The 22,932-nt window shown below is 35.7% G+C and overlaps 1 protein-coding gene across 2 annotated transcripts in view; it reads left to right on the forward strand.

The window, feature by feature from the left end:
* The window catches only part of eeig1a (estrogen-induced osteoclastogenesis regulator 1a), a 38,575-nt gene extending 18,311 nt beyond the window's left edge, over positions 1 to 20,264 (forward strand). Inside the window, exons 3-13 of one of the 2 annotated variants that reach the window (XR_014028952.1) lie at positions 9,758 to 9,878; positions 10,157 to 10,186; positions 12,419 to 12,535; positions 13,006 to 13,052; positions 13,195 to 13,319; positions 15,152 to 15,253; positions 16,440 to 16,608; positions 17,053 to 17,174; positions 17,916 to 17,985; positions 18,076 to 19,140; positions 19,384 to 20,264. Coding sequence is in view for 1 of the 2 variants with exons in the window: in XM_081349135.1 (XP_081205261.1) it covers positions 9,758 to 9,878; positions 10,157 to 10,186; positions 12,419 to 12,535; positions 13,006 to 13,052; positions 13,195 to 13,319; positions 15,152 to 15,253; positions 16,440 to 16,608; positions 17,053 to 17,174; positions 17,916 to 17,985; positions 18,076 to 18,121 (949 nt within the window). In the remaining variant the exon portion in view is untranslated. Of the gene's footprint in view, positions 1 to 9,757; positions 9,879 to 10,156; positions 10,187 to 12,418; positions 12,536 to 13,005; positions 13,053 to 13,194; positions 13,320 to 15,151; positions 15,254 to 16,439; positions 16,609 to 17,052; positions 17,175 to 17,915; positions 17,986 to 18,075 lie in introns of both variants that reach the window. The other variant, XM_081349135.1, reaches the window with a different exon arrangement.
* The last annotated feature ends 2,668 nt before the right edge of the window (positions 20,265 to 22,932 follow it).

The raw sequence follows: 22,932 nt of genomic DNA on the forward strand, positions 1-22,932 counted from the left end.
AACGCAAGGACGCACAAAGCCTGTTGTGTTGTTGTTTGTGAGACTATTTATTATAAGATTGTTGCTTTGAAGATGTGATGTGCAGCTTCTGGTTGCATTGATGATTGGGATTTAGAGCAGTAATTCGTTAAAAAGTGGTGGTTGTGCTCAATATGCTGTGGGTGGTTGCTAGGGTGTTGCTTACTTTCTCTTATAAACTCTTCTCCTTCCTCCTCTGTTCCGCCAGTGTTACTGTGGACACGAGGTGATTGTAGTTACTACAGTGATTGAACAAAGTACCACGGTCCCAGGAATGTTGTGAAGGAATGTGTCGGGTTGGGAGGGGGAGAATAAACCACACTGGCTCTGATAACAGAAGAACCGGACAATACTGAACCCTCTGATGACCCTGAATGCCTTTATTGCCGGTTTCAATGGTGCTTCATAAATAATAAAGGAGATATTGTTGTGGACAGTGAGGGTTCTTGGAATCAGTGTGTGTGTTTGTTTATATCTTCAATGCTAAAAATTATTTATAAGTAAGGTAAATATTTTTTAAGATTTTTATTTTTTTTTATGTTTAAGAATTTACTGTTTCTTGATAAAAATTAACATGCATCTACTGTACCTAATATTTATACAAATTAATCGACGTTGAATCAAGATCGGAATCAAATCAGAAGATTTAAATTGAAATCGTGAAATTTGTGTCGAGCAATAATAAAAACAGTAGCCAACCAGTCATTGTACTATGTAAACATTGCAACATGTTGTCACTAAACTTAACAAAATTCTGTTTAGTTACCAAATGTTTTGATAATCACAATACACTTACACCAAAAATGATCCACAGACTGAGTTTATACAAAGCATGTTGCATCTGCTTAAATGTCCTGTTTGTCTCGACAGAATATTTTATTTTCATGAGCATACAAATGTTCTTATTTATTGTTCTATTTATTTTATACAGGGTTCCCACGGGTCCTTGAAATCCTTGAAAGTTTGTGAATCTGAAAACAAAAACATACATAGATACAGGTCCTTGATTTATTTTATTTTCTGGAAAAAAATCCCATATTATTTGTATTTTATATAATATTAATATTTTGCCAACACTTTGTGGCCTATGCATACTAGCTTGCTTGATTTACGTCAATTGCGTGGATTTACATGTTACGTTAAGTGTTTCCCGCGTGAGGTACTTTGTGTTGTACGTTGTCATGTCATTCAAGCGCACAAAACTAATACGATGGCACCTCAACATTAGTTGTTGGTCATATTAAGTCCTTGAATTTGAGGGTATTGGACCTGGAAAGTCCTTGAAATGTCCTTGAATTTAAAGTTAACCAAGGTGAGGGAACCCTGTTTATATACTATTGTACTATTGAAACAATAACAAGTTTGCAGTAATGCAAAGATGTCATCATTTAATTTTGTAAAAAATATTATTTTAATTTGAAAACACTGTGCATTTAGTTGTTGTTGCTAGTTTGAGTTGAGAAATACACATTCCGCATTATCACTAATCTGTGTGTGCATTTTCCTTGAGAAACAAGCAAGTTGACTCATGAAACCATTTGTTTATTATATCGCAAGCGCATATCGCAAATGCAATATTGACCCCAATAATCGCAACATGACATTTTCCACAAATCGTGCAGCCGTAAAAAAACTTTTGAACATTAGTATGAAAAATAATGCTACAACATTTTTACAAATATGGCTTTTTACACACACACACACACACACACACACACACACACACACACACACACACACACACACACACACACACACACACACACTTATATATACATATATATATATTTATTTTACACAATTAACCTCTAATTTCCCCTCGAATTCTTGTAATATGTTGATCTGACCTTATAAAACCCATTTATCAGATATTATTAAAACTGTAATCCATCTGTGGTTTCGGACATTTTCATAAATGTGACTAGTTTTGCTATTCTATTCCAGTTAAGTAGTTTCTTCAGCACAAACACGTTTTATAAAAATGCTTTTAAGTATGTTTGAGATATTAAATGCCACAGGCTCTCTGAGACCCAAGCAGAGCACAGGGTCATGGTTTGGGTTAGTCTGTTTAATTTGCTTTAAAGTTTGTGGTGTGACCTGATTTAGACAAACGTGTATGAGTGTAAGCAAACATGTATGCAGTTTGTTTTAGTCCCAGACCATGAAACATGAACATTAGTCACACACTAATGCCACTCCTTAGTGCGGTATGAAGTGTGTGTGTGTGAGAGAGAGAGTGTTTGTGTGTGTGTTTGAGTGTGAAGAAGGATTAGGAACAGATGCTGGCATTGGCGATAAGCCACATTACAGCTCTCTGAACGTTTCGTTGCTCTGGTTCTGTCCTGAAACTCAGATGTGTGTTTATATTCACCGAATCCATGATGACATACAGTTTTAATATCATTCGGCAGGTTTATGTTGTCCAGCTGCTTGCAAATCCACTCAAACTTGGATTTACATGGCATTGCTTCTATGTTTTTAGTGTGAACACGTTGCTGGGCAATTGCATACTGTTAACATTAATGTAACATTTCTAATTCAACGCCATCTGATAGGCTGCCTTTGTGGTTTTCTGAATCATATTATTAGACATATATTTGCATAGCAGATGGTCAGAAGCTCATGAATATTCAGTACTGGTTGTTCATGGTTCTCTTTACATTGTCAAAGACAATCATGAGTTTCTGTGCTTGTGTTTGTGTGTATATTTGTAGTGTTGGGTTCGAGTACACCTTATTCAAGTCCGAGATGAGTCTGAGTCTTTAACCAATCGAGTCTGAGTCGAAAATAACGAAATAATCATGAATAAACATCAGAAGGTAGCCTATGTTAAATGAGACAGTACAGCTGAAATGTATTGCATCTCATGCAATTGATCAGTCAGTGTTTCAACTGCGGAAAGACGTCAATAAAACAAGCACCTAATGTTACATTTACCTCAGAAAAGACATTCATTAGACCATAAACTCATTAGTTATAGGGCCCTATAAAATCCGTTTTATTTTTTCCCAAATTCCGTTTTATTTTTTCCCAAATTCCGTTTTTTCCGTTTTAATTTTTGCAAATTCCGTTTTTTCTGTTTTAATTTGTGGGAATTCAGTTTTTTTTTACCCTTTACTTTTATTTTAGTCGTAAAAAGAGTGTTTTTAATGTTAATGATTAAAATGTACACAAATAAAATAGGAATGACCCTAAATTTATTGAGGTAACAAACAAAATTCTCATTTTAAGAGGTGTTAAATGTGTTTTGGTTTGTTTACATTAGTGAATGTATTAGGCTAACTAACATGAACCATGAGCAATACATTTGTTACTGTATTTATTAATCTTTGTTAATCTTAGTTAACCCTAACCCTGTATTTTTATTATGTTACTTCACACAGTGCATTAGGCTAACTAATGTTAACAAATACAACTTTTCATTTAAATAATGTAGGCTACTAAATGGTGAAATTAACATTAATAAAGATTAATAAATGCTGTAGAAGTGCAGTTTATTTGTTTATTGTTTATTCACAGAACAGAACAACAAGTTCCTGCAAAAAAGGACTACCCAGAAGCCTTACCGGCTTATAAATAGGGCCCTTAAAGACACATAATCAGCAGTAATAAACAAATAATAATCCACCCACCCAATACCCATCTACACCAACAACAACACCATTCACCACAAAATATCCTCCCACCAGTCAGCATACATCTCATCCTTCCCTCAAACAACGCCAATAATAGGGGTATTCAAACATCACAAAAAAGAAAATCAATTAAGTAAAAAAAAAATATGAAACCTTCAGCCTTGTGGTGTCTATCAAGCATAATGTTGTAACAATTTGTGTTTAAAATGCTTTTTAAATATATCAAGAGAAGGTAGTTCCTTTATGGAATTGTCAATCTCATTCCAGATCCCAGGACCCTTACATGCTATACTAAAACTAGTACACTTCATCTTACGCTTTTTCCCTCGTAATAAAGTTCTCCTTCTAGTGTTATGATCATGTATACACGAGGTTACTGGAATGAGATGGCAAAGTATTGGATGCAATTTATGAACTACATTATACATAATACAAGCATTTTGAAAACTATTGCACTCAGCGAGCTTCAAAAGCCCAAACCTATAGAAAAGCGGACCAGAGGGAGCATCATAATTTGCCCATGATATAACACGTATAACTTTCTTCTGTAGAATCTGCAATTTTTCAAAAAGGCTAGGATATGTGTTACACCATATAATATTACAATAATTTAGATGTGATTCAAAAAGTGACCGGTACAATGTTAGAAGAGCATCAAAAGGAAGATAATATCTTAATTTATAGAACAAACCAACATATTTTGACAATTCCTTTGTTAAAAACTCTATATGTTGTTTAAAGTTTAAGGACTCATCCAAATAAATTCCTAAGAATTTGATGTTCTCTACTCTTTCAATTACTTTATTATGTATTTTGATTTGTATACTTTCAATGTTTGTCCGACTTCTATTTGAACGAAATATAATAAATTTAGTTTTAGATACATTTACAGATAATTTATTGTATTTAAACCAACTATCTACTTTAACTAATTCCTCATTAACAAGCTTTTGTAAAATATCAAGATTTTTATGAGCCAAGAAAAGGTTAGTGTCATCTGCAAAAACAACCTGATGAAAAATATTTGATGAATTTATAATGTCATTTACATACAAAATAAAGAGAAGTGGACCTAATATGGAGCCCTGGGGGACTCCACAAACTATATCTGTGCATTCTGAACAACTACTGTTTATTTGGACAAATTGCTCCCTATCAGTTAGGTAGCTTTTGAACCAGCTGAGTGCCTTCCCTCTGACACCATAGTGTTGCAATTTCCCAATTAAAATGTCTAAATCAATGGTGTCGAAGGCTTTTGATAAATCTAAAAATACACCAATACCAGTCTCACCATTGTCTATAGCGTCATTAATTTTCTCAATGAGATCCAGAATTGCCAAACAAGTAGAGCTCTTTTTCCTAAATCCATATTGAGATGGAATGAGTATATTCATTTTATCCAGATAACCACTAAGTCTATTGTACACAACCCTCTCAAACACCTTGGAAAAAGTAGGCAAAATGGATATAGGTCGATAGTTTTGTAAGTTATTTTTATCACCAGATTTATAAATAGGTATAACTTTTGCAATTTTTGTCATTTTTGGTACTACACCATGAGATAAAGACAGGTTTATACAATAGACAAGTGGATCTAGAATTTCAATTGCAATAGATTTAACAACTTTGCTACATATATCATCCACGCCAGCAGTATAGGAGCTTTTCATATTCATAATAATTTTCGAAACTTCCATTTTGTCGGTAGGTGTTAAAAAAAAAGAATTTAAATAATTCCCTTTTAAATATTGTTGGTATGAAGCTCCCCCTGGAGGATTTATGGATTTTGAAAGAGTTTCACCTATAGTGATGAAATAGTTGTTAAAACCTTTGGCAAGATCGTCATCATTGAGATAGATAGTATCATTATGTTTGACATTAATTTCTGGAAAGACAGCTGCTTTTTGATCCCGGCTGAGCACAGAATTTAGTACTCTCCAGCATCGCTTTTGATCACCACGAGAAGCCTTAATTAAATCAGTGTAGTAATTCCGCTTCCTTATTCGTATTAACTTTGTGAGTCTATTTCTAAATGTAGAATATTTTACTTTATTGTCATTAGTTGGATTTTTAATGTAGCATTTGTAAAGCTTATTTTTCCTTTTAATTGATTTTAGGATTCCCTTTGTAAGCCAATTATTTTGATTGCTTGTATCTCCTTTAACAATTTTTTCCGGTATAGTGCTATTAATACTGTTGGTTAATTCATTAATGAAAGTACTATAGGCTTCTTCCGGAATATTCCAGCTAAATACAGAATCCCATGTTTTACGCCTAAGGTTATCAAGCAATTTATCTAAATATTTTCCTGTTAATACTTTTATGCTTTTTTTAGGAGGTAATATCTTCTTTTGTTGTTGCCTGGTCTTAGTATCCAGGTCTATGAAAAGTACAATTGGAAAATGGTCAGTGATGTCTGACATAATTACACCTGAGTCAAAATGTACATTTATATTTGTAATAATATTATCAATGGTGGACTTAGTTGTTTCTGTTACTCTCGTATATGAGCTTATAGTTGGAAAAAAATTAGAAGAATACAAACAATTTAAGAAATCATTTTTCGCACCGTCATCTTTAGCTAAATTGATGTTGAAATCGCCAAGAATAAAACAATGTTTATTCATGTAATTGATGCTACTTAATATTTCATCCAGTTTGGTCAAGAAACGATTTAAGTCTGAGTCAGGAGGTCGATAGACCATTCCAACAATTGTACTTTTCATATTTTCATTATGTATTTCAATAAATAAGGAATCTGATAACCCATCATCCAAAAGCAGGTCATCCCGAACAGTTACACTCTGCTGTATATTAGCATATAAGCACACGCCCCCACCCGGTCTGCTTGTTCTATTTTTATTATACAGCACATAGCCGTCCATGTTGAGTACGTTCAGATATGACCGCTCATTTATCCAGGTTTCACTACATCCGATAATATTAAACTTATGATCTATACTAGCTAAGAGAGATAGTAAGTCATTGTGATGCTTTATTAGGCTTCTCGTGTTAAGATGTAATAAAGAAAAAGGAAGTTTATCAAACTCTACTAAATTTTCAGGCAACACACATTTACATCTAAGTTTTTCAAAGCAATGTTGGTCAAGCACTTCATGATTCCTAAAGGTAATTAATTCATCAAACCCCATGTAATATCTATATTAAAAAATGGTTGAAATCCCATAGTGTAAATTTTAGAACATTTTAAACCCCAAATAGAACCTATAAAATCCATCCCTCGATGGTAAATAACAAGTTTACCCTTTTATCACTGAATAAAATTGATTTATCAATCAACAATGTTTAGTCTATATTCAGTTAACCCAAACCCACTAACTTCCAATCCCGCCCAAGAGGACTCAACTATGACTTTTGCTGGATCAGAGCCAACAAGTCAGTACAAAGATATATATTTACTCACATAGTTTATAGTCAACTAGTTGTTACACAGTCCAGGATTATAGACGCAGTTTTTTTACATCAGACAGCTTATTTAGGACGTGCCTCTGATCTGCTTTGGTCAGTAAATACAGGCGTCCGTCCTGAGTCCAGTTGGCTGCAAGTTTGTCCTTATACTTTTTCCGCAGATCGTCCAGTAGTTTGGCCCGCTTCGCAGTTAAGCTCTCCATGATGTACATCTTTGGTGTTGATCCCTTTAGTCGTTTTTTCGTCCTGTACACCATGTCTCTAATATTGTAATTAGAAAACTTGACTATGATCCCTCTTGGTCTTTCCCTCCCGAATCTGGATCCCAAACGGTGACACCTGTCGATGTCTCCAGACTTCACATCAATATTAAGATTGGATTTCATAATGGTCATAATCACATTACTTGTATTTTCACGGTCATTCTCCGGGACACCATAGAGGACAAGACAGTTTCGCCTGGAGTACTGTTCTTGCTCATCCAAGATGTCCTCAATTTCATTGTATTTGTTTTGTAGATCAGTTACTTTGTCAACCGTGTCTTGCAATTCATATTTCAGTGAGTCTTTTACAGATTCGGCGATAGAGGCAGTAATGGCTTGTTTAATAGGTTCAATCAAGGAATCAACCAATATTTGACTAATTTTACGAATAAAGTCATAATCCTGGAAAAGTGCATCAATCTGTTTGCTTACTGTGTCCTCAATGGCAGCAATTTGCGCAGGTTGTTGCATTTCCCCCGCAGGAGCTCCACTTTTACCCCGAGGCATCCTGAGATGTTTGTTTGGCGTCTCTCCGAGTCACGCCGAACGTAGGAAGGAAGCCAAGCCAGGCCAAACACAAACTTGCCGCAAGAGTCCCCGTCCAATACAATATCGTAGGGTTGCAAACACCTTTAGGCACACAGCAGAGGCAAACCGCCGATCAAATGTAACAAAGAATCATACTATTTGTCAGGTTTTGCTGGATGATCCAAGCAGTGTTTTACCAGCACGCTTCTCGCGTTGATGACGTCATTAGCCAGTACGTAGCCGAAATAAGAAATAAGTTTATTATAGTTAATGTTAACTGATCTAGTTAACTAGAGTTTAATAAATGGAACCTTATTGTAAAGTGTTACCGATTTTGTTATACACCGATTCAGTGTTGGACAGATCAGTTGTTTTAACCATTCATTAAAGTGAATCGGTTCAGAGGAGTCATTAGTTCGCGAATCGGACGTATCATTAGCAGACTTGTACGCGTTGTGTGATTATCCCGGCAGTAAGGACATCGCACAAGATTTGTCAACACAGAAAACATTTCATCATTGGATAGGTTTTGTTTAGTTTATTGAAAGTGTTTTTTATGTCAGCTGAATGGGCGGAACGCTTTTCAGAGAAGAAGGCGAGGTAAAAAATTTTTTTTTTGCACAATTCACACCCAGCGGTAGCCTAATTCAGGAAAAAAATATCCGAATGCTCCACGTGAAACTTCGTTCTTCCGATCTTTTACCATTGTGTCAATTCTCAATTGATTTAGATTAATAAGCGCGAGGGAGTGAGAGAGAGCAAGACAGTTTGAAGACGCGCGCGCGACCGGGCCTCTCTCTCTGCTTGTGCTTTCAGTAATATGCGATTTTCCTCAGACATACGTTTTTCTCCCACACAAAAACAGAATTTTATTCCAAATATGTAAAATTCCGCGAAATTCCGCGTTGACACTAGATTCCGCGTTAATTTGCCAATTCCGCGATTCCGTCCGCGATTCTGTGATCGCGGAAATTATAGGGCCCTATAGTTAGCTAAAAAATGTACTAAATAGATAAATGCATGTTATTGATGCCTTCATTATTTAATGTATATGTATTTAATGGATAATGTAAAACAAGTTTTTATGACAGCCACTGTTTAAATGTTTATAGTATAGTAGAAACATAATTACTTAATTAAAAACTGTGTTATGTACAATGTAAATGTCTACATGCAACTCGGCTTTTATTTGAATGTTAATTATTAAGTCAATTTGATAAATGTATTATTAAGTAAACGGTTAAATTTTTTGGCTAAATGAAAACTAAAATAGTTTTTCTTGTTTCAGTAAAAAATTATTTCGATGCATGACTAGTAGATACAGAAACTGTCAGCGTTGTGTCAGTCATTGACCACATGTAATATACACTGAACAAAATTATAAACGCAACACTTGTTTTTGCCCCCATTTTTCATGAGCTGAACTCAAAGATCTAAGACTTTTTCTACGTACACAAAATGCCTATTTCTCTCAAATATTGTTCGCAAATCTGCCTAAATCTGTGTTAGTGAGCACTTCTCCTTTGCCGAGATAATCCATCCACCTCACAGGTGTGGCATATCAAGATGCTGATTAGACAGCATGATTATTGCACAGGTGTGCCTTAGGGCTGGCCATAATAAAAGGCCACTCTAAAATGTGCAGGCTATGAGGTTTGATTGATCCCAGTTCCTTGCCTTTTGAAGGTCTGGATCGTTTTCAGTTGCAAACGGCCTCAAACCCTTTACTACACGACCAGCCATTACAAACAGACCCACAGCGTGAAACATTAGCAGAGAGTCGATGTCACAACCAACATCAACATATCATCACCGTTCAGTCTGGATCCGACTTGAGCATGTGTCTGAAATAACAGTCCTGAATCTTTGTTCTCTCGCCCACAGAGAAGAAGTCCACGAGAACGCCGTTCGTTGGAGGAAGAGGTTCTCCTTTGTATGCAAAATGAGCGCCAACCCCAACACAGGCGTTCTGGACCCCTGTGTGTGTCGCGTCTCTGTGAGGAAGGTAAGATGAATCCCGTCAAGGATTGGTCTCGTTAAAGTGAGGTTAAATTTGAGGTCTTAACTCCCGTGTGACTTTTGGCCGGAAAGCATGCCGAGTTTGAGTTGGAACTAAAATTAAAGGCGAATGTTTTCATCACATGTTGTCAGCTTCAAGTGTTGCTTATGAAGAGTGTGTTTGGGTGAGGTTGTGTTTAGGTATGTCGGGATAAACATCAATGCCGTTTAGTGCGTCTGACTGTCCCGTCACTGAACTTCACACTCTTCCTGTTTTCATTACAGGAACTCAAAGGAGGAAAAGCATATTCAAAGGTGAGTGAAAGCATCCACATCTTTCCTTTCTGTACATTTATATATAGAACTAAGACGGTGCAATTTAACATTCAAAGGTTCACAAAAACAATTTATGCCTGAAGAATGAATAGTACTTTTGTGAAATCTCTTTAAAGTGATGTTCACTCACATGAGATATAGACACTACTGTGGGTACACTATTTTGAAAGAAAGAAATTAATACTTTTATTCAGCAAGGGCGCATTAAATGGAGCAAAAGTGACAGTAAAGACATTTATAATGTTACAAAATTTTCACAAAATTATGAAACCGCACAAATCATAAATGTTTCTAGAGCAGCAAATCATCATATTAGAGTGATTTCTGAAGGATCATGTGACACTGAAGATGCTGAAAATTCAGCTTTGATCACAGGAACAAATAACAATTTTAACATGTATGAACATAGAAAACCTTTAAAAACATTTAAAAAATCATACCAACACAGTAGTTTTTATTTGGGATGCACTTATAGCAGTATCGGTATCAGGCCTGATACTACACTTGTACTCGTACTGATTAAAATGCTCCAAAAATGAATGAAAATGAATAAAATAAAAAAGAATAAAAATTAATTTAATAAAGGATCTATAAAGTGCTGTGTCAGTTTGAAATCAAGCAGTAAAATGGTAAATCAAATTTACGAAATACTGGAAATGCCTCTCTTCTGTTTCATTGGTCATTGGACCCTTGAGTTGAAATACTCTGTTTTGTCCTCGAGAAGCACTATACCCATTAAAATCTCAAATAAATCTAGTTGATATTTTTCATGCTGTCCAATGCATGTCATGTGAAAGGACCTTTACAAGGTGTAGTTGGAGTCATACATCACATCAAACTTTACAGCATTATTGTGTACAGGCGTCATGTTGTAAACACATTTGTCTGGTTTGTCACAAGATTTACACGCTGGTTATGATGCCATGGTCATTTGACCGCAGTCTTCAGGCATGTGACGCTTATCTTACATAAGCAATGCTTATTACTGCTCACATAAAAGACCATTCAAAGTCGTGGCAGGACCTGGCATTACTCATAAAAGTGCTCTAGATAGCACACAAAGGTGGGGAATGTTTCATTCTTCAGCCGTTAATCGACTTTTCCTTGTGTTTTCCCTGCAGCAGGGCTAAGTTTGGATATCCCTGATCTAAAAATACTCGTGAAGGGCTCTTTAAATACATGCGTCTGGTAGCAGTAGGTGTTCAGGGAAATGAATCCTGGGGGATCCAGAGAGCTGACAATAAGTCAACAGGATGTTTAACCATCAGCCCTCTTCTAAACATTCACCTAAAGCTCAGGGCCCTTTCATTGGTGTCAGAGTATCACCCTAATGAATGTGCTGTAAGTTGCTCTAGTTGAGAAAATGTATGTGAATTGAACCAGGCATTTATAATTCTTAACTGTTGCACCATAAAACAGAAAAAAAAGAAAAAAATTATTAAGCAAGTATGCATTAAATTGATAAAGAAGTCACGGTAACGACATTGATAATGTCACAAATGATTTATATTTCAAATAAATGCTGTTCTGTTCGTTGAAGAATCCTGAAATAAATGGTTCAAGATTTCCACAAACATATTAACTGTTTTCAACATTGATAATAATCAATAAATGTTTTTTAAACTGCAAATCACTGCAGATTCATTTCTTGAGGATCATGTGACACTGAAGACTGGAGTAATGATGCTGAAAATTCTGCTTTGATCACAGGAATAAATTATATTTTACTGTATATTCACATAGAAAACGGCTATTTTAGATTGTAATAATATTTCACTATTTTTACTGTATTTTTTATATAAATGCAGCCTTGGTGAGCAGAAGAGACTTCTTTCAAAAAACAAAACAATAAAATCTTACAGAGGAAGTAGAATATTTTGTGTTTTCTGTCACATTTTCTGGGAAACACATGATTAATTCAGTCATCACTGTGATATTCCAGTATGGACGGATTCGGTATTCCCCTGTAGCACAGTTCAATCTGATAATCATATTAGTTATGAAAAGGCAAATGTTCAACAAACTGTTTGGCTGAGAAAGAGCAGGAGGGAGTTCACAGCAGAACAAGCCTGACGTGCACCATATGCTCTACTACGCCACTGCCAAACTATAATCAGCACGTATTTCACTTTTGCTGTGGCATGATGGGAATCCTGTGCTTATAAACAAAAGTGAATGTCAACCGTGTCCGTATGTGTCTGATCTTCCCAGCTGGGCTTTGCTGATCTGAACATGGCAGAGTTTGCTGGTTCAGGCTCCACCGCGCGCTGCTGTCTGCTGGAGGGATATGACACCAAGAACACACGCCAGGACAACTCCATCCTGAAGGTCAGAGGTCAAACTAGCTGTTCTGCATCATTCTTTTTTTACCCTTCCTTATTAGAAACAATATTTTCGATCAGGTATACACAAAGAGATTCATTTACAAGTGTCAACAATTGCAACAAGGACAACAAATACATAAAGAATTTTTTTTTCTTAAATCAAGCCAACAGGGGTGGAAATACAAGCTAAAGTAGACAGAAAAATAAGTAAATAAAAATATATATATATTTTAAATGAAGCACAGAAGAGAAATCGATAGCACTGAGTTTGTAAACATGTCTGTGATTGCATGCACATTTCTGCTCTCTCCTATATAATTTATTAGTCGTGGTTATGCAATATTCCTGAAACTGAGCTCCATCTTGCTCCACAAATATTGCATTACAGTCTTAGGTTGCAAGTTAAGCAAGCATATTCCTTAATGTTAAATTGATCTGTAAAAATCTAATATGTTCTTTCCCGTCCAAATGAAGGTGACCATTGGAATGACCCTCTTATCTGGAGATCCGTGTTTTAAAACGTGAGTGTCACTGTTCACTGTCTGCTGCTGTGATGTGATGTGGGCTCTGGCGCCCCCTTTAGGCTTATACATGACAATACAACAAGCAATAATGGGTTTGACTGATTTAATGAGTGTCTGAAATTTGTTTTTGCATAATTAGTGCACCAAGCTCAGCCAAATGTATATCTGTGGCCGGCCGAGACTCTTCCCTGCAGCTGGACTGTAAAGGAGAAGGAACAGCTGAGGTTTTGCTCAGTAAACACAGGCCCTCGATCCTCGGCTCGGGTAAAAGTCATGTTATTAAAGCTGTATTTCAGAACGGACATGATATGAGAGTGACTTATTTGTCAGTAGCAATATGATTAATAATAATAATAAATAATAATGATGTTTATTTACAATAAAGTACAAATAAACATGACATAGAAACGATACAATTAAACGGTTCAGTTAAAGTAAAAAAGTGTAAAAAGTTCAGTTAAAGTGTAAAGCAGTTCAGGTAACTGAGATAAATAATAAATAAGCAGTTCAGTCAAAAATGAAATTATATATTTATTTGGTACTCCAAGATGCTTTATCATCATGTTTATACCGTATTATTGTTAATTTTCAGTAGTTTATTGTGGGTTTAAAAGATGTTTAATGGGGTCCTATTTAGGGGTGTGACGGTTAGTATATAACCGTGAGACCGACGGTTATAGTTGAACACCGTCATTAGAACTCTATAACCGCCAAAACCGTGTTATTAAAATATTTTTTACAAAAAAATTTTTAATCATAGAGAATGTTTAAATACTAATTAAAAACAATTGTTAACAGTCTGTGTTATTAGTGATCTACGTCGTTTCCAACTGTATTTGATTCTTTGCCAAGTAGGCTACCCCCTGACCGACCGCCAATCATTTGAGATAGAAATAAAAGCTACGACTATGATATAGTGATGTGCCATCATTATGAGATTTATTAAACAAAGGAAAAACATTTGCAATAATAAACATTAGCAATGAACATTTGCAATAATAACAAATGTATCATTACCGTGATCGTGCAGTTTAACGTTAGCCCTTGACTGGCCCCAAACATGTTTGATAAACGAAACATATACAGTGTGTGTATATATGATGTGCATTACATTTTAGCTCAAAAAACAATTGTAATAAAAGATTGGATCATAAGATGCGCAATTTTTCGGGAGACATGGTTTTTACCACTTAATGAAGTTTTGTTTTGTAAATCATCAGACATGATTTTTACCACTTCATTAAGTTTTGCTTTGTAGAAAGCCTTTCTTTAAAACGAATTTCGTTTTGTACAAATTGTATCTTAATTTTAATAAATGTTTCATCAACCAATTTCATGTAGCCTATTTAATAAATAAAAAGAAAACATAGTAGGCTAGACAATATAATAACCGCGACATGCAGGCGCGGGCGCGCCGCGTTCACTTGCATTGCATTTCATTGTGAACTAGAGCGCATCTCACCGTAATGAATGAAACTCAGCGTAGGCCTATGCATCATACATTAGCATTAAATATCTTTGCTGCATCCTTTCTAGAACAGACAAGGGCTTTCTTGCGGCTCGCATCAGCAGAGCATTGCATCGGCCATAGACCGCAAATCAGCGGATGGCGGGCGGGTGCGGGTGCGGCTTTGAAAAAAAAAAAAAAAACATTGGTGCGGATGTTGAGATATTAATTTTATTTGTTTAATAGGCGACCAAGTAGCTAATCAGTGTCTGCTCGTTTATTCAAACTAAGTTGTCCTATAACAGACGACCTTCGCAATGCAAACCATTTGCACTATTGAACTAATCTGAATCAACAATGAACTGACTTCTCAATAATGACATTATTATCTTACTTCTTTTCATAACTAATAAACATTCACACTGTTTTTATTATTGAACTAATGACTAGAACTAGAGCTGCTTTTCATTTCATAATTGAATAATTTTGCAACATTTAATACTGTTATTTTCTTGTTAATTACTGTGAAGCTGCTTTAAAACAATTGGTATTGTATAAAGCGCAATATAAATAAATGAGACTTAACATGGCTTGAGTAAGTCTATTTTAATTTTTAATCATTTATTTTGTCTTGTTTGTTTTCCTTTAGCTCTTCCCGATGAGGTGGATCGGAGTCAGAGTCCCGATGAATCGTTTCACACGGGTCATTCGCGCAACTCAAGTTATGCCAGTCAGCAAAGCAAACTATCAGGTGTGTGTGTGTGTGTTTCGCCGCCAGTTGCTGATTCAGGAAGTGCGCCTACAGCATCCTGTCTTTTTTCCATGCTTTAGGTCCCTGCTCTTCCCACACGCTGCTATTGTGTGGGAATGTTTTTCTAACATACTCCCACTGACACCTCAGGAGTGCAGAAACACTCATGAATCTCATCAGCTACAGCGTGTTTGTGTACTTTTGAAGCTAATTATTGCTGCACGACAATTCACTCGACATGTGATGTCTGTGTTTGCCACGACAGGACCGGCTTTGCATTTAAGTTTATTTTCAGACATGATTTGGACTGATGATGATGATGATGATGATGATGATGTCCTTCCAAAAAAACATTGTCAAAGAGATCATCTCTTTTCATGCATTTTTTATCATATTGTTTCACGGATTTGTTTTTAGTACTTTAATACGCTTTACAATAAGATCCCATTAGTTAACGGTGGTTAATGCATCAACTAACATGAGCTAATAATGAGCAATACATTTATTACAGTATTTAATAATCTTTGTTAATGTTAGTTCATAAAAATACAACTGTTCTCTGTTATTTCATGCCAGCTCGGGTTCATTAAATAATATTAACAGATACTCTTTTGGATTTAATAACATATTAGTAAATGTTTAAAGTGAACTAAAATTAAAAAGTATAATTATTTTTTGTTAACAAATGAAATCTTATTGTATTTTACATTGTTATTGTGTTATCACTTTCTCAGTGTTTATTCGCTGTCATCTGATGGTTGATTGATATTCTTTCTCCGTAACTTGTAATTGTCAACATTTATCACTTAAAACAAAAGGTCACTTTTTTTCTAAGGGGAAGTTAAACATTTCGAGACTCTCCTAAAGCATCATCAAACAAACTTGCACTCGACTACGACTTTGAATCCACAAAAAAAGCTATTGGCAGAAGCTCAAACACATGTTTTTATTGTTTACTAAGCACAATAACTTTTCATATGGAGGTTGAAGTGCTGCATGATGAAACCCTTGTTTGAGCATGCATGTGTGTAGTCTACTGACTCTGTTTGTGTGTGTGTGTGTGTGTGTGTGTGTGTGTGGTCCTATTGTTAGTTTGATTGCTTATGTTGCTCTCCTCATTTGTAGGTCGCTTTGGATAAAAGCGTCGGCTAAATGATTAAATGTAAATGTGTGTGTGTTTGTGCAGGCTACAGCACCGAACACTCCTGCTCCTCCAGTCTGTCTGATTTGACCCATCGCAGAAACACATCTACAGGCAGCAGCGTGAGCACAGACGTCCCTTCTGAGAGCGACACCCGTCCCGACCGGCCTCCACGACCCCCGCGGCCCATCTTACCCTCCAACAGACCTCCACGGTACGCCTGAAATGGGAGAGACATCAATGGGAGATGCATTCTTATACTGCGTTAGACTAAACTGGGAAGGGTCACAGAGCACTTGCATACTGTTGTCCTATTGCTAGTTTAATTGCTTCTATTGCACTCCTCATTTATAAGTCGCTTCGGATACAAGCGTCTGCTAAATTATTAAATGTAAACATGAATGTTTGTCATTATTATATATATATATATATATATATATATATATATATATATATACATACATTTTTACATACGTTTGTACATTTAAGTTCAGTAATTTCACTTAAATGACAATTAATAGGTTTCATTTAAGTGAAATTGCTGAACTTGATAAAAATGATCATTCTAGAAAAAAATTTCAGATGGCACTTAGAGGTTTTTGCATCTGAACTCTTCATATATATATTTGTAACTGGTATTTCCATCTGTTTATTCCAGGAGGAAGCAAGATTCGGTGGAGGATCACCCGACCTGGGTCAACGACACGCGCATAGACGCAGACGACATCGTGGAGAAGATCGTCCAGAGCCAGAACTTCTCTGACATCAGTAACAATGAAGGTGAGAGTGTCAGATGCCTCCGTCTCAGCTGATCCGATCACTGATCAGGGATGTATTGTACACTTAATACTCATGGCTGCTTTGCACCAATAAAAATAAAGGCTTTAAACTTTGCCAGCTAAGTATGAGTTTAAAAGAAAACTGCCTGTTACATTTTTTATAATTAAATGTGATTATAAAAAATGATTACCATTGCATATTTGGATTGAGTTTCATTTTTGTGTTTCCATCTTATATTATTTTTTATTTAACTGATCCTTCAGTTTTGATGGAGGTAAATAAATCATAGCAGTCATAATTATATATTAACATATTATTAGAATTTATTCAATAATCTGTTATTTATTTATTTATCTGCATCAAAACTTGTTCTGTGTGTGTGTGTGTGTGTGTGAGTGAGAGTGTGTAAGTGTGTGTGCGTTAATGAGTGAGTGTTAAATTATAATCATAAATTAACATATTAATTTAACCTTCATCAAAACTGTAAATAAAAAAATAAATAAAATGCAAATACAACTCAATGCAAATCTACAATAAACATATACAATTATTTTTTGTAGATTTGCAAAAATTAGTTCCATTATTGTATGTACATTTTTATTGTATTTATGCACATATTATTTATTTTTTAATGTAATTAAATTTCGACAAAGTCCATTTTCAAGATGCGTTAGAGATGTGTGTTAGTTCCAGGTGTGAACGTCACACACTCACTCCTCTGTTCTGTCGCTGTGTGTTCAGACAGTAACCTGAGGCTGTTCGTGAGCCGAGACGGGACCACAGCGCTGAGCGGGATCCAGCTGGGAAACAGGTGATTCATCACAAACACGCCAGAACTGGGTTCGCTCTGCTGTTGCAAAAACACAAAACCTACTGATCAAACTGTGTTTTGTGTTCGCAGGGTCTCTGCTGGTGTGTATGAGCCAGTCGTCATCGAAAGCCATTAGATGAATTCCCAATGTGTGTCCTGTTTTAACACCGGAACAATCACACAAACTCTGATCTATTCGAATCACAATTTCATTTTCTTAAAAAATGTTTAAGTGCCAAACCACTGCAGATGCCAGATCCACTCCACTGCACTGGACACATCACAAGGTTTTTCACCGACTGCATGTTTGTTGTCTACTTACAGCCGCATTTACATGTGATTTGTCTGGTCTGTGTCTCTGTCTTGAAGTTTACACATCTGTAAAGTGTGTGTGTATTTTTGTGAGTCTGATGGCACGTTTATAATTTGCGCCGAACACTAAGTTTTGACATGGACGGGCTCTTTAAGGCCTGTGATGCGTGACGTGGGCTTTTCCTGGAGCATCAGCCGGTCTGAATGCTGTGAAAGGACCAGAGATGCTCTCTGACCCACTGGACGTCTCGTCTCTTGTCTTGTTGTTGTGTGTTGCTGTGCAGCACAAAACTCCCTTGCTACAGACTCTAGTGTTATAAAAACCAGTTTAATGCACTTTACACGACAATCTCACGAAAACACGTCCAGGTCACGTAGTGCCTCAAAATCAAAAGGACAAGAAATTGTATTTTACACAAAGAAAATGACTATTTTAGGATCATTAAGATATTTTTGGATGGTAACATCAATGATAATTGAGCATTTTTTATTCATAATGGTTATCAATGGTTATTGCTAATATATATATATACACATACACATACACACACACACACACACACACACACACACACACACACACACACACACACACTGCATTACAAGACATTTGAGGTAATCTGCTTTATCATAAAGACTTAAGTCACAAATCTTAATAGGACTAATAATAGTCTTTGTTTTCCCCAGATTTTGGGATGAAATATGACTTGGACGTTTCTTGAAAGATTTCATGACATTCACTTGTACGCCCAAAAACCCCCAAACTGCATCCAACTAACTACAACATACATAACATTTCTAAATACACAGCAAGAAATGACTTTTATACTCAGTTTTTTTTTTGTCTTGTTTTCCAGCACAAACATCTAAACATTCTTAAATCAAGATGCATTTACTGGAGAAGCAAAATGACTTGGAATAATAAGTCTTGATTAATGAAAAATGTATCAAAATTAAATGAATTAAGTTTATTTTTCAGACCCCACTTGTTTTAAGCACAAACTCACTTCATTTTGACACATTTCTCAGTAAACCAGCCTTAATATTTGGACTCCAGTAAATGCATCTTGATTTAACAATGTTTAGATGTTTGTGCTGGAAAACAAAACAATACTGAGTAAGAAAGTCTTTTGCAGTGTACAACTTCTATAAGAGCTTGTTTACTGGAAGAAGTCTCAATGTGTTCAGATATTAATTTTTAGCATCACTCTCAATGCAGTCCGTGGCTGTTTGATTCCTCACAATATCATAATCATCAGCCACTGCTGGTTCATGTACAGTAAAGTTAGTCTTTACTGTCATTATTAAAGTGAGTTTCATCTGCTCTTGAAAGCATTAAACTGAGCTCACAGACTCATTTCTCCAATACAGAACCAGCTGGCTGGTTATTTCCCTCCACTAAAAATCCCTCGAGACGAAATTGTGCCGGAGTTTTGCAGTAAGATGCTTTTGTTGAAGACTAAGTGTGTTTTGTGTTTCTCAAGTGCACTTGATAAGCTGTGATCGACTCTGTCGGTGCTGCTCATATGAACTGAGTGCTTGGAGAAATCTGAATTCAAAGCATGTTTTTTTTTTACACTTTCAAACCGTTCTCGTTTATTCTAATGAGAATACACTCACTTTAATGTTAGCGCTTCAGCATGTTGGCCTGCTAAATCACGATCACAGCACAAGCACTAAATAATATGCAGGTTTAACTTTGGATCTTCCGAGCAGAATGACGTTCATCCGTTCAGCACCGAACACTGAGATCTTTACATGTTCTGTTAGAGAGCACATGCACAAGCCCTTCATTTCTCTTGCAAATAAGCTAACGTTTTAATGCTATATTAATAAAATAGACCTATAACTTAATAAATCTCTGTCATTTCAGTGAAATTCACTTGTAGTTCTATATGTAGCGCACTATTTTTGTGAATCTCAAATGTGCTTTTAATCAATAAATTTTAAGAAACTCTTTCACCCATTCTGATTTGTTGTCATGTCATTATGGATGCGATATATTAATCTTCCATATTTTTTTTACACTAATTAGCATTGTCTGATAAACACGGTTTTTCCTGCCTGTAACTCTCTAAAAGGTTTTTTAGAAAAGTCCTTTTGGTTATTAAATATTGTGTAACAAGTTTATTTACGTTACCATTTAAAAGTTTGGGGTCTGTAATTTTTTAGTAAAGTTTTATTTGATCAAAAACACTGAAATATTGTGAAATATTACAATTTAAATTAATAGTCTTCTATCTGAATAAATAGTAAAATGTAATTTATATCCTGTGATCAAAGCTGAATTTTCAGCATCATTACTCCAGTCTTCAGTGTCACATGATCCTTCACAAATCATTCTAATATGAGGATTTGATGCTCAAGAAACATTTCTGATTATTATCAATGTTGAAAACAGTTGTGCTGCTTTATATTTTTGTTTTCAGGATTCTGTATCTAATGCATCCTAGGCCTACTAGAGAAATGTGTAGGCAACTCACGCCTCAGCAAACAAATTCAATTTCCATGAATATGCATTTGAAATGAATGAAATAGTGAGTTATGTAACAGATTTTGTCCCATCTGAGCATGTTTTACAGTGCCGCTTCTTCCTCGACGAGTTGGTTCTGCAGTGATATCACAGTGTGTCTCTCAGTGAGCAGTTCTGCTTTCTCCTAACGGTCAGCTGACAGCACATCATACACCAAACACTGTCTTCTGGAGCCATCTGAACACCATTACTCGTCCTGAACGGCCGAAGCGCACATGATCCTGCAGGAACAAGAGAGGACATGCACCATTAGCATAATGCAACTCTGTGTGGATACAAGTTTACAGAGTGGATCTCTAAGCTGGTGTGAGTGAGTCGAGGCGGAGCTAATTAGCATATTCATGGTTCTGTGCATACTAAATGAGACAAGGGTGTAGAGTCACATTCAAGATATTTTAAAGCATGAAGAATATTTTTTTTTCACTGGAAAAAACTTTTAAAAATATGTAATTTTGGTGATCAAAGATGAGTTTTAAAGGATAAAATGATTGACTACATGGGGACTTTAAAATTACAAGATAATTTCTGACATGGAATGAAAAATAAATAGCCAAAAAAAAAAAAAAAGGCTATGAATTGTGACAAAGTTACAATAAGTTCCTTTTATGGGAGCTTGTTCCCACCACTGAGTATAGAATGAAAGAAAGATAATTGCTTATTTTATTTCACAATTCTGACATTTTTTTTCTTGAAATTACGTGTTGACATCTCGCAATTCTGCATCTTTTTTTCTCAGAATTGTGACATATAAACTCGTAATTGTGAATTATAAAGTCAAAATTGTGATATATAAAGTGCAATTCTGAATGTTTTCTCAGAATTGCAAGATATAGCTAGACATTTCTGAAAATTTCACTTTTTTTTAGAATTGGACTTTATAGAATTGGAATTTTTCTCGCAAATGTGATTTTATTGCTCACAATTGCATGTTTATATCTCGCAATTCTGAGAACAAAAGTCAGAATTGTGAGATAAGAAGTCGCAATTGTGCCTTTATTTATTTATTTATTTATTTATTTATGCTTTTTCATGGCGAGGGAAAACAGCTGCCAAATCGGAAATTCTGAGAAAAAGTCATGTAAAGTCAGTTTATAACTAAGAACAAACGTCAGAATTGAGACATAAATTTTATTAAATAAAAGTTTAAAAAAAATTTATTCAGTGGCGTCCCATAACCGTTCGCTATAATCAGTTTGGACTTGTTGATTGGGTTGTAGTGCCCTCTACTGGACTTCAGCTGTACTACAGGCTCCTCAGCGAGAGAGTCAGAATGACCTATAATGAAGTACGCCGTCACACTGATGCAGAGGATGATGAGGAGGATGGTCCCGGGACCCACGTCCACCGGCGCGCAGGCGTTCGGACACGCGCAGGGACTCTCCACCCACATCTGCAGGAGCGCGCGCTCGCTCAAGCTCACGCTGGACGTCACGGAGCGATTCGGACTGCATCGGTAATGAACCACAGTCTGAGGCTCGCATTCAGGAAACCCTGAGGAAAGACGATCAACAGCTGAATGCATGACACATATATTGCTTTCAGAGAGCAGGAAACATTTAGTGAAATTTCTCTGAATTATGAAGGAGGATGAGTGCCACTTGAAGATCTCGTGAAATCGTTTAAGGAAGGAGTGCAAGTTTTCTTTACTGTGTGTGCAAACAAGTATATTGAAGGTCTCATGATTTCATTAAATAGTTAATAGCCTTTTGCTTTTACAGCCATGAAACATTTTTATCGGGCAAAAAATTGGCCACAATCAGTGCAAGATATTTTTGCTCCATTTCCCAGCTAGAGAAATGCTGTAATTTTTTAAATGCAAGTCCAAAATCTGCACAATTTTTGTTGACTTTTACTAGCAGGTAGAAGTGCTCATAATTACAGACATGAACTAAAAGGCAATATATATTATATATTTTAACAAAATGAAGGAAAAATATAAATTTAAACCAAGAGGCTTAAATTGCAAATTGCAAATAAATATGCATTTAAGATAATAAATGAATAAATCACTTTTAGATAGACAGACAAACACACACACACAGACACACACACACACACAGACAGAGATAGACAAACACACACAGACAGACAGATAGATAGAG

This window comes from Scardinius erythrophthalmus (assembly GCF_964197995.2).
Source record: "Scardinius erythrophthalmus genome assembly, chromosome: 20".
In the NCBI taxonomy this organism is placed as follows: Eukaryota; Metazoa; Chordata; class Actinopteri; order Cypriniformes; family Leuciscidae; genus Scardinius; species Scardinius erythrophthalmus.